The 13,016-nt window shown below is 41.3% G+C and overlaps 1 protein-coding gene across 17 annotated transcripts in view; it reads left to right on the forward strand.

The window, feature by feature from the left end:
* The first annotated feature begins 2,829 nt into the window (after positions 1-2,829).
* The window catches only part of KCNC2 (potassium voltage-gated channel subfamily C member 2), a 186,850-nt gene continuing 176,663 nt past the window's right edge, over positions 2,830-13,016 (forward strand). For 3 of the 17 annotated variants that reach the window (XR_004382328.1, XM_032854769.1, XM_032854773.1), the window contains exons 1-2: positions 3,338-3,819; positions 5,024-5,726. Coding sequence is in view for 16 of the 17 variants with exons in the window: in XM_032854769.1 (XP_032710660.1) it covers positions 5,043-5,726 (684 nt within the window). In the remaining variant the exon portion in view is untranslated. Of the gene's footprint in view, positions 3,016-3,336; positions 3,820-4,358; positions 4,436-5,023; positions 5,727-13,016 lie in introns of those variants that run through there. The other 14 variants (XM_032854779.1, XM_032854768.1, XM_032854774.1 and 11 more) reach the window with 10 other exon arrangements.

Here is a 13,016-nt window from a genome sequence, read left to right on the forward strand (position 1 = left end):
TCTCATGGTACCAGGGTAAGTTTCCAAATAAGAGAGTGGACAGAAGTATGCAAGACCTTTTGAAGCCAAGGCTTTATTCTGGTACACCATCACTTCCACCTCATTCTCTTGGCCAAGGCAAGTTACGAAGCCAGTACAGAAACAGGGACTGGAGAAACAGACCTGATGCGAGAAGATGCCAAATCATAATTTAAAGGGGGCATATCTACAGGGCAGGATGGGAAATTGTAGCCATTTATTTTTTATTTTTTATTTTTTTTAATTTTAAAAGATTTTATTTATTTATTTGACAGACAGAGATCACAAGTAGGCAGAGAGGCAGGTAGAGAGAGAGGAAGGGAAGTAGGCTCCCTGCCGAGCAGAAAGCCTGATGTGGGAACCCGAGCTGAAGGCAGAGGCTTTAACCCACTGAGCCACCCAGGTGCCCCTGTAGCCATTTTTTAATCTGCAGAGGAATTTTATGCAAAGTCCATGAATATATTGTTCTTTGAAAGTGAATAATATTTAAGAAATCCTTATACTGAACTTTAAAAGAGTTAATTTGTTCAACTGTTAAACTTTCACAAGTATGTCCTTCTGACAGTTCCAATGTGGTTTAATGAGAGCAATCCACATTTTTGGTGGTGATGTAGGGCTCCGTGTCTGTAGTCCTTCTGTGATGCTGACTGGAGGACATAAAGGAAGCAGCATTTCAGTTGCTTCTCTGCCAGGGGTAATATCTATATTATATTAGATATATATAGTATATCTTTTAAATCCTTGCTCCACACAGACCAACAAAGGAAACTACAACTGTTTTTTCCACCTCCGTTTTCCATTGCCATCTTTCAAAGATTTGCTTTCTTTTCACTTTTGCCTGTTTTTCATAGGAGCATCTGGGAGTTAGTTAGCTGGAGGGGTTTTCTGTTCTCTCCTGCCTTATATAATGAAGCGTGAATATTTGTCTTAGGATCTTCCCCTTCTATATTGACCAGAAAAAGAGAAAAAGAGAGAGAGAGAGTATTTTATTTGCTGCTTTGTTTATAAATTCTCTTTTGGTATGCGCATCTCTTTCTCTTATCTTTACACATTCTTATTTTCAAACTTATTTGAAATGTTTTCTAGTTTCACATCTAATCCTTTATGAATCACAAGAAAAGTCTGAATTCTTCTAAAAGGTGATCCTCTTGTCGATGTGATTATTTCTAAGTAGCTTATATAACCTTAGACTCAAATTGATTCATTAGGCCCTTGTTTTCTCATTTCTCCTCCGTGAGTCCTTTGCAGCAATCCCCCCACCCCCTTCCTTTGTTTTCTCTGTAGATCCCTCATAATACAAACTTAATATTATCAAGCTAAAGGCTTCCATTATTGATTTCTGCCATCTGTATGAGTTATCTTTCTGGAAATCTTGTAATTTAATGTGACTATTTCCTCCATTTAAATTAAAAAGCGGTAATTTATGTAAAACATTTTGCACATAGTAAGATCTCAGTAAATGTTATCTATTATTATAAATGCTTCTACTACTACACTTACTGTTGCTAATTTATTTTAAAGCAAACCATATGCCTTTTTCTCCCTATTGAATTTACATTAAGCTATATAAGGAACCATTTAGATAATATAAGAATGCATATTATAATTTGAATATAATTTTTCTTTGGAAATTTTCTGGCAGTTGAAATTTACTATCACTTATTTTAAGAAACGCCTTAGTGATTGATAATAGTGCTAAACTAGAATCATTCCCTCAGCAGTTAAGCCTTATACTTGTGTGTGTGTGTGTGTGTGTTAGTAAAAGCAAATTTCCATTGTCATAAAGCTGGGTCCATACAGCTGTTCCTGAGGTTATTACTACACATGTACCGACATACTGTTAGTAAATTTCTTATGAATGGATATACATTTTTTCTTAGATTAGTTTCCTAGACATCAGTAACCTTCCAGATACTTTTAAGTTCTTTACTTACTTTAATTATCTACTGCCATAAGGGATAGGTGTTCTCTGAGGGAACTATTTATATTTAACTGCCCACCCTGCAGTCCCGTATATTGCAAAAATTTTCTCATATAGAGATTCATAACTCTTGCAATTTTTAAATTGCTGTGTCAGTATCAGTATCTGTTTTTCAAAGAGACTTCCTCCTATATACAACCTGGTGTTTTACCTACTCCACAGATTTTAATCCATTCAAGCTATACCTGTGGAATAGAGTCTCTCCCTCTCTCTCTCTCTCTATCTCTCTCAGTACACACACACACACACACACACACACACACACACAGAGAAACACACGCTCTGATTGGTGCTATGAACTGATATGGGTTGAACTGTGTCCCAGCACCATCCCCTTCCCCCTCCCCACTCCCTCAAAAAAACAGAAAGACGTTGGAGTCCTAGCCTCTAGTGCCTCAGGATGTGAGCTTATTTTGGAGATAGGGTCTTTATAGAGGTGATCAAGTAAAAATGAAGTCATTAAGGTAGGCCTTACTCCGCAAGGACTGTGTTCTTATATAAAAGGGAATACTTGGACAGACACAGATATGTATAAAGGGAAAAAGATGTGAAGAGACACAGGGATAAGAGAGCCATCTGCAAGCCAAGGAGAGAGGCCTGGAATAGGTCCAGTTCTCACAGCCCTTAGAAGGAACCAACCCTGACCACACCTTAGTTTCTACCTTCTACCTCCAGAACTGTGAGATCATAAATTTCTGCTGTTTAAACAGACCAGTGTGTGGTACTTTGTTATGGCAGCCCTGACAAACTCATACAAGGCCCAATACAAATTCGAAAGAGAGAAATCGACTAATTAGATAATTGCTTTGGTACTTGGATTATGTAGATCTCCTCTGTGGCTTCTGATAAAGAAACCCGAGTTTTCACTTGCTAGAGCATGATGTTCCTGGAATAAACTTTTTAAACTTGTTTTGTTTTATATAACCATGATGTGGTGACTGGAGACCTACATTTGACTGGAAAGAGCAAGCCAGAGCCATGTGTAAGCCGCGAGATCCAAGATTCACTTGTCACCTGTAAGTAGACCTCTCTCTCCCATCAGTTGTCATTAAGGAAAAAAGAAAAAAAAAAAAAACCCAAAAAACCCGGAATTGGTCTTAGAGATGCTCTCTCACTTGTTGGGAGAGGTGGGGCAGTGAGAAGAGAAAGGGTGTGGAGGGTGGGGTGTAAATAAGGCAGGCAGAAGCTCCAGAGAGGGTGGGGATAGAGCTTCACGGAAGAAAAATATATGAACCTGGTTGGTACAAGAGAGCTTCCCCAGACCCACCCACCCACCCACCCACCCTTTCCTGAGCTCTGTGCTCTGGCGCTGGTGGTTGGCGGCGAGTGGTGCGGAAGGGACAGCTCTAGCAGCGGCTGCTTTCAGGGGAGAAACAAAACCTGGAGGTCCAGGGCGGAGCCGGGTGACTGCCCCTACAAGTGGGTGAGCTTTCCTGACCTCGGGTCAGCTCCGCGGTGGTCGCGGCCAGCATCTGTGCCGGCTCCCGGCGGGGTCGCGGAGCGCCGGCTGGACCCGCCCCGAGCTCCATGGTTTGCCCAGCCCTGCGCGATGGTGACTCTGGGCGCGGAGGTTGGCGCGTGGCGAGCCCGCAGCTCGCAGAATGAAGGCGGGGAGCGCGGCTGGTGGCCGGCGGGGGCTGGCTCCGCGACCCCAGCGCCGCGAGAAGCAGCCCAACCACCTGAGCCCGGAAAACGCCAACAAGTAGTTTTTCATTGGAGAAGGGCGGCTCGGCTGGGTGTCAGGACTCAGTCCGGCTGCCCGGAGAACCTCGTCCACTCGGAAACCAAAGCAGAAGCACTTTTCTGTCGGTCTCGTTAAGGTATCTGGGGGCGGGAGGGAAAGGGGGTGATTTGCCGGGAAGGGCATGCTGACCCTGCAGGCAGGCATTCGCCCGCCCGCCCCCCACCCCGTTCCGCAATGAGAATGTGGAGGTGAAGCCCTGGGGATAGGTGGCTGGGAGACTGGAAGCGGGGACACTGTCTGCTCCGGGAACCAGGGGGTGTGCCTCCAGCGGCTCTTCCCAGGGCCTCGCCCCTACTAGAGAGCAACCCCCCCAACCCCCCTAACTCTGCATCCCCTAGGCGTTTGTTTTTCTTGGGGAGGGGGATGGGGTGGGATGCGTTGATCATTCGCATTCTAAAAATTCTAGTTTAGAATTCGCATTCTAGTTAGTGGTTTCCTTTCTCAAGTAATAATAGTATTAACAACAACAACAACAACAGTAATAATGTGAAAAGGAAATTGGATCAGGAAATTAGTCACAGGTCTCCTTGGTGAAAGGCAACAGCAGGGAGATTTTTTTTTTTTTTTTTTTTTTGCTTTGACTTCTGCGTTCAGTCTTTTTGCCTGGTCCGGGAGGGAGAGTGGAAGTGAGAACAGGGCACACAGAGGGCACTCCCTGAGTGCCAGGGCGCTGCGAGTCCAGAGTCCCGAGGGTATGCGTGGAATGGGGGTCTCCGCCCCGTCTGGGGGCTCTCCCCCAAAACTGCCAAGTTGCCTCAGAGGAGAACCTCCTTGCTTGAGGGAACTGCCGCCAGGCCAAGGAAGGTGGAGAGAGGGTTTAGGGTAGGGGAGGAGAGGAGCCAGGGCAGGGGCAGCCTAAGGAGCAAGAGAAGAGAAAGGGCTTAGAAGGGAGAGATAAGGGGTTTGGGGAGAGGAGGAGAGTAGGGGTTCAGGCCTAGAAGCAGATTTTCTGAGAGAGGGGATGGGGGAAAGGGGGAAGGGTGAGACGATGAAGTAGGGGAGATCAGAGGTAGGGAAGAAAGGTGTGAGGCGGGAAAGAAGGTGTCCTGGAAGGTCAGGGAGACTGGGACCACCTGCTTGGTTTTCTGGAAGCCTGGGGACGGTGTGCTGCTTGAGGCGGGGACAGGGCTGGGCGCGCAACTCCTCCTGGGAGGGTCAGTTGCCCCTAGCCTGTCTCCAGCCCTGCATCCTGGGACTCGGGCTCGGCGTGGGGGTGGGGGTCATGGTGCGGCTCTGACGGCCGAGATCTTTAACTTGGCGCTGTGTTCGCCTCCCCCCAGTCATGTCTGAGCCACAGAGATGGGCAAGATCGAGAACAACGAGAGGGTGATCCTCAATGTCGGGGGCACCCGGCACGAAACCTACCGCAGCACCCTCAAGACCCTGCCTGGGACGCGCCTGGCCCTTCTCGCCGCCTCCGATCCCCAGGGCGACTGCCTGACGGCGGCTGGCGACAAGCTGCAGCCGTCGCCCCCTTCGCTCTCGCCGCCGCCGCGACCGCCCCCACTGTCCCCCGGGCCGGGCGGCTGCTTTGAGGGCGGCGCGGGCAACTGCAGTCCCCGGGGCATCGGCGGCGACCACCCTGGGGGCGGCCGCGAGTTCTTCTTCGACCGGCACCCCGGCGTCTTCGCCTATGTGCTCAACTACTACCGCACCGGCAAGCTGCACTGCCCCGCCGACGTGTGCGGGCCGCTCTTCGAGGAGGAGCTGGCCTTCTGGGGCATCGACGAGACGGACGTGGAGCCCTGCTGCTGGATGACCTACCGGCAACACCGTGACGCCGAGGAGGCGCTCGACATCTTCGAGACCCCCGACCTCATCGGCGGCGACCCTGGCGACGACGAGGACCTGGCGGCCAAGAGGTTGGGCATCGAGGACGCGGCGGGCCTGGGGGGCCCCGACGGCAAGTCTGGCCGCTGGAGGAGGCTGCAGCCCCGCATGTGGGCCCTCTTCGAGGACCCCTACTCGTCCAGAGCCGCCAGGGTAAGGCCAGAACCGCCCCCTTCCCTGCTGCTCCAGCTCCTCCAACTCCTTCCCCAACTTTCTTTTCCACCAACGACCTCTGGGACGAGGGGAGGGGATGGGAGGGAGAAGAGAACAGGGCTCCCTAAGGGTGTGATCAGAAGCGCATCTGGTGTCAGGTAAACTCAGGGGCCCTAGCGGTCATCCTCCCCTTCCGTCCCCTTCATCCTCCACGTCTCCTCCTCAACTCAGAGATTTACTTTAGCAGATAAATGGGAGCTAAAGGGCCAATGTCGACCTCTCTGTGCAAGTCTGTCTGGAACCTTGTCCTGAAACTGGTATCGTGCTTCGTCTTGATTCTTTTTTTTCCTGACTCTTTCCTTCCAACTTTTCTTTTAGTGTGGATGTTACTTCAGGCCTTCTGGTCATCACGATTTGACATTTTCAGTGAGGCCTGACACTCTTTCACATCTGACTCAAAGCAGTGGCTCCAATTAGGGATCTAATCTGAAGACAGATGGGGAAATGGAATATAGTAGGTGGCTGGGTGAAGAAAGGGTATGCCAGGGTGGGGTAGGGCGATGGGGGGGATGGTTTTGTGAAGAGAATCTCCTGAATGCTATTTGGACCTGTCTCCTTCCAAAGGAGAAGAATGCCGAGTTGCTTGTCCCAGTGAGTTGACCAGAAAGCCCACCTGCTCATTGAATTTGTGGTCTGGTCCTTTTCCCCTTGGGCTTTATCTATGTTTCTTAGAGGTTGAATGTCATTTTGATGATGCTAGTTTAGTCTGATTGTCTAAATCTGGGTAATTTAGATTGTTGCAACCTTTATTTTACTCTTAGATTGTGACACCGTCCTCAATTTTTCTTTTCAGTTTCTAATTTGAACGACAGTTTAAATTTAGTCCTTGACACTCCCAATTAATTCTTCAGAATCCCATGAAGGGACTGTAAAAGTTACCAATAATAGTTTCTCCAGTGTAAAGGAAATAAAAGAAATATAAATAACCCAAAATTATACAGTATATGAATGATTTTTAATTATACATGAGAATGGAGTAGTGTATTTAGTTAAATCTCAGCAACTGCATGTGTCTAGTTTGCTTCTGACGCCCAGAAAAAATATCCCCTGGGCAGCCTCACTTTGGCTCCATCCTCATTATTGTCTTCTGTATGTCAGAAGTCTCTGCATCTGAGATATTGTGCAGCTGTCATTCTAATAACTTGTCAGAAGATGTGTTTCTGATACCACTTTAGAAGTTTAAGGATATGTTTTGTTTTCAGTTTGAAATAGAATGTGAAAGAGACCATTCCAAGCATTGCTCCCCAATGGATCTGGGATTTAAATGCCTACATAAATTTTAGTATGTCCACATTATTGTATTCAAATATAGAATCAATAACTTCAACTCTGCTATCTTCCTTTTAAGATCATTCTATAAATTCAACACCAGGTGAGGTGGCAATGCCCTGCCCAAGAGGAATTAAGGTCATCAGTGACAAAAACTCCTATTTCCTGCTACCTGTAGGGCAGTGGCTTTCAGAATTGAAGAGCCTCAGAACACCAGCCTTGGCCTATCTCCCCTCCCCCACCGGGGTCTTGTTAAACCACTGGATCCTGGGCCTCCCCCCAGGGTTTCTGTTTCCGCAGGTCTCAAGTGGAACCTGAGAATTGGCATTTCTGACAGGCTTCCAGGTGCTGCTGATGCTGCTGTTAGTCTGGGAGCCACATTTTGAGAAGTGGTTTATAGAGATTGTTGGGCTGTTTGTGTGGATTGTTGTTGTTTTAAAAATGTGTTCTAAATAAGAGCATCTAATACACAGAAAAAACAACAACAACAATGTGAATTGGTCACTTTGATGATGCTAGTTTAGTCCAGTTTAAGCCAAAACTAGTACGTATTAGAAACTAATACGTGTTAGAAACTAGTACATATTAACTTAAGTTAAATCACAGACATGACCATTACATCCATGTTTTTTTCAATTCCAACTGAGTGCCACAGTGCTCCATCCACTTGGTAGCTAAGAAGATAATATGAATTTGTTTTCAGACTCATCATGTGATTTTTTTTTTTCCAGATCGCATGCTATACAAGAGACAGAATGTTTTATTATCCTTCCTCATGATAATATATCTTTTATTGTAGACTAGATTGCATAGCAAAAACTTTAAGATGGTATTCAACTTTTATTATTGCTATGAAAATTGATTTTATTGATTATTGGTCAAAGGGTAGACTATTAACTTGAAAATAGTTTTTTAAAAAATCTCACCAGTAAAAAAATCTTACCAAGATTTCATTGTCACAATATAGGGGTTTGATATGCATCCATTTCAGGTGAGGAAAGAACACAGATATATTAGAGATTAACACAAGGTCAAAGAGCCATCAGAAGCAGAATCAGCTGAGAATTACTGACCTGGAAAATTTCCTTGAGGTCACTTCAGGAAGACCCTTTATTTTATAGATGAGGAAAATGAGGACTGCAGATGCTAAGTGACGGCCAAGGTCATACAGCAAGTTAATAGCAGATCCGAAATTATGCTGGAGGTCTCATGACATCTTCCCCAGGCCCTTTTACCACAACCACTGATTATAGCTGACTGGCTTATGAAATCTCTGCAGATCATGTTGCTCTTGAGATTTAATGCAACATAAGACACTTTCTAGAATTCTAACTTTGAAAGGTCATCTATGATTTTTTTTTTAAGATTTTATTTATTTATTTGATATACAGAGATCACAAGTAGGCAGAGAGGCAGGCAGAGAGAGAGGGAGGGGGAAGCAGGCTCCCTGCTGAGCAGAGAGCCCGATGAGGGGCTCGATCCCAGGACCCTGGGATCATGACCTGAGCTGAAGGCAGAGGCTTTAACCCACTGAGCCACCCAGGCGCCCTCATCTATGATTTTTAAAAAAACATGTATTCCAGGACTTTGGTAGAATTTTTACCCTGCACCACCCAACATTTGAGTGAAAATATGAAATTCAAATTGACTTCTTGAACCCCATTTGAACTTTGCATTTTTATTGACCAGTCAATATGTAGTGTTTTCTTTCTTTCAGAGTGGCTTACATTTGTGGGACTTGTCTTTAGGGAAATCTCTTTTCAAATTATTAGGGATTGTCTAAAAAAGAGTAATCAGAAGCAGTCATTCTACTTAAATGTGATTTCATATTTTTATATGAATGCTTTTAGTTCATGTGATGGCTTGACTTAATGTTATCTGACTAGTTTGATAAATAGAATTACACTGGGAAGTCATAGGATGAAATTTTATTTTGCATGGACATGATTCTAGAAGACATAAATCAATTATCAAGTTGTTTGTTTCAGCTGTGGTCTTACTGCCACAAGTCTCATTCTTTTTTTTTTTTTAACAAGACTCATTTTTAATAGAAATATTTAACTTTTATAAACCCTCTTTACTTTGTTTTACATTAGTTCATCTTTTATTGATATGCTTGAGATGAACATTTTTAACTGTCTGAATTTCTTTTTCAATTTGTTATACCTGTCACCATAATCTTTATCTTTACCCAATATTGAGGAGGTTGACTCAATTATAGAGTGGAAGTATTTTATTTCTAACTTTTATGATCTTAAATGCCATACTGAAACAACGTGATAGGAACTGAAGAGTTAATTTAATTTTATAACATTGTATTTTTGCTTTCTGTTGGGGTTGGCATTTCCCTCTTCTGTTGCTTTAAATTTATGGTGTAAATACATTTTAAAAGTTCAGGTTAACTTGGTAAGTAAGTTTATATTTATACTTAAATGAATTCTTATCCTTAAGAATAGTATCCCAAAATAGAAATTTATAAAAAATCAAATATAAGTTGTCATGGAAACCTGTTCTGGAAAAAATGAGATCAGGAAAGAAAAAGAGAGATTATGCTATTGATGCCATTGAGTGATATTTACAAATAGCAAAAATCAAGGATGCATAAATGTATTTGTGCAACTGTTATGCATTGTATTTTTCCAATTTATTATCTTAGTTTAATAGGGAAATGAAGCTTGTGTATGCTTTCTTCTGAAAACATTAGATCATAGGTAAGTAGACAGGTGCCAGGCAGAAATTCTTTCGACAGAAGTTCTAGATTATTTAGAAGTTAACAAACTAGGATAAGGGCAAAATACTAGAATCAAAATATTTTAAATAATTTTTTCCAGTATTAAAGAGCAGAGAGCTGTTACAAGTTTCTCCCTATCTCTCTTCTTTTCACTTATTTTTTGCGGGGAGTAGAGGTGATTGAATTAGGTTCTACTTTACAGGCTTTTCGTTGATGACTTGCGTATCTTCGGTTAGCTGATAGGACTTTTTTTTTAATTTAAAGGAACATTTTATTTTATTATTTATTTTTAAAAAAGATTTTATTTATTTATTTGAGAGAGAGGGAGAGAGTTAGTGAGAAGGTGAGAGAGAGAATTTGAGGTAGACTCCTTGCAGAGCACAGAGCCTTACACTGGGGCTCGATCCCAGGACTGCAAGGTCATGACCTGAGCTGAAACCAAGAGTCAGATCCTCAACCAACTGAGCCACTCAGGTGCCCCAAAACAATAAAAAGAATAACTGCTGTGGAACCACATTTAAGATGTTAGGTTTTTGGTCCTTGGGTCTAGCTCATTTTATATAGGTTCTCTGGATTTATCATTATGTACAGATCATCCTGAATCATACATGTGTTGTGATAGTGAATCTGTCAATTTTTAATATTGAAAATATTCACTTTATTAACATTTTAAATTGATTTATTTCCACAGCATTATTAAAATATACTCCTCAAAACTATTAAAATTCAAATTTCAATATAGTATTGGATTCAGAATTTCACATACATGATTTACTTTTTATGGACCATTTTTTTCCTCTTCCTCAAGCCACAAAACAAATTGTTAAGAAATGATATAAATAACTGTTTGCTAGGTCTCAGTGTAACACTTAATTTAAAAAAATTATAATAAAGTAAGGACAATAGAGTCATAGTTTAAGATTTAAAAAAAAGTAAATATTTTCTTTTGTAAGTATTGCTCCAATTCAAAGAATTATTGACCAAATATAGCTTGCTCATATAATTTTATTAGAATTTATAATTTATATAATCTATTATTAGAATTTTTAGAATATTTATTTAGTCAGCAAATATTGGTTATGTAGTCACTTAACTATGGAAGTTATTGGGAATGTGTGGAGAAGATATAGTCCTTTGCCCTCAATAAGCTCACCACCCCGTTTATAATAAAACATTTCCTAAAAACATTATCTAGTAAATTAAGAAATGCAGAAAAATTCCAGAGATGTTAAAGATAAATTTTCCTCAAAAAACAAACAAACAAGAAAACAACTCAAATGGAAATATTGTCTGACACATTCATGAATACATTCTATTTAGAAATGATGTTAAGATATTGTTAGTCTTTTTTATTATGAAAGTGTTAGGCTGTTTTAATCTTGATTTTTCTGTTTGTGAGGTGATTTATAAGCTCTGTCTTTGTAATATTAGGGAATGTGAGGAAGGCTGTACTTATACAAAACAACCAAATTATTTAAGGTGTGGCCAAGTGACTTCATACCTTCCATTTTAATTAAAAGTCATGGCCAATTACATGGCAGTGCAAATCCAAACTTTGGACCCCTGAAAAAAGCCTGCAATCAATAGTCTGGTATTTTTGCATTTTCCCATATAAACATCTAAGTATCTTTTGATCCTTTCCAGCCACTAATTGTACAGATCACAAATTAATTTAATTTTATACTTATATTCTGAGCATTGGATAGGCTCAGAGAGTACCTAATTCAATACATCATTAAAAAAATCAAGGAAGTTCATTAGAAAATTGTATTTTCAGTTGCGTATTTGATCACAAACTAGGTGGATTTGCTCCATTGCTGGGGAATAGATTTGCCAAAGGTTAATGTAGTTGGACAGATCAGGTAAGACTTTTTTCTGTGATATTTTGTTAAGTGCTCATTTGTAGACTTGAGTCGACAAAACTAGTGAGAGTCAAGAAAATTCTCTGTCAAGAAACTTATTTTCAAAGCAACTGAAACGAGGAATGCGTAGGTTTATAAGGAAATAGAGGTCAACTTTTCCCATTTGAAAATGTGTATCATTGTCATTTATTTTTGCTTCTACTACAAAAAAAGTAAATGCAGTTCTCAGGTCTCATACCTTTTGAACTTCTAAGTCATATCCTTTTATTATAGCAACATTTAAGAATATGTCTAAATGAAATGGTAAGGGCACTAAAGGACTAATAAAAGATAGACACAGATCTCCTGAAGGAACTATATAGTGGCAACATAGTCTAAACAATAACCATAAATACATTATACAAACTTAATTCAATTCTTTTTGAAATATGACAGTTTTTTTTAGAAGAGCAGTCTTTCCATATATAATATATATATATTATATATGCAGTGCTATCTATTCTGTTGTATGTATTATATATATATATATAGAGAGAGAGAGAGAGAGCACTGGTTTTTGTTTTTCTTATAGGTTGAACGTGGTGATTATTTTAATATTAGGTAGTCAATAGTTTCACAGAAAGTGACTAAAATGTGGGTGTTAGGGAGGAGGAGAGAGCAAGAAGTGAAAATATATGGAAGTAGCATTGGAAAAACTGTCTGGGGTGGGATCTATCAGCCTATGCACTCACCTAGATTTCACAACCAGCTGTGTGACCTTGGAGAATTTACTTCATTTCCCTGAGTCTTGATTTCCTTTTATTTATTCTGAAAATAAATAAAGTAAGTAAGTAAATAAATAAATATATAGAAAATGGGGATGACACACTGGACTAGCTAGTATCCAAACTTCTTTCCAGCTTTTAGTTTTTGAGGTTTGGAGGAGAAATAAGGATACTAATTGCTAAAAACCCCTGCGGGTAGGGTGGGGGAGGAACAAAAAACGTCTACCCTCATTGTGATTGTACTCTAAGGACCATTACACAATGAAGTAAAACAGTATTGATTTTTTTATGGTTTTTTTTTTTTTTTTTTTACATTTATAACTTTCTGCCCTTTTTTTCCTACAGCTGTTGGGTAGCTGCTGCTCTGGTTACCATAGAAACAGGTTAGCTCCTAGCTTCCTGTTTCCATTGAAAACAGCTTTCCCTCAACCACATATTGATCTCAGGAAATCTTTTTGCTGTGGCTCTGTCGTGAAACCCATAAAGATGATTGGCTCTGTCATTTCTAAATCTAAGTTTCAGTGCAGGTGTATATCCATCCACCACAAGGATAACTGATTAGATAATCTCAGTTTTATTTCCATTTGAAAAGTGCCTTGTCAAA

Source organism: Lontra canadensis, unplaced genomic scaffold, assembly GCF_010015895.1.
Source record: "Lontra canadensis isolate GAN:19392208 unplaced genomic scaffold, GSC_riverotter_1.0 scaffold9, whole genome shotgun sequence".
Taxonomy (NCBI): domain Eukaryota; kingdom Metazoa; phylum Chordata; class Mammalia; order Carnivora; family Mustelidae; genus Lontra; species Lontra canadensis.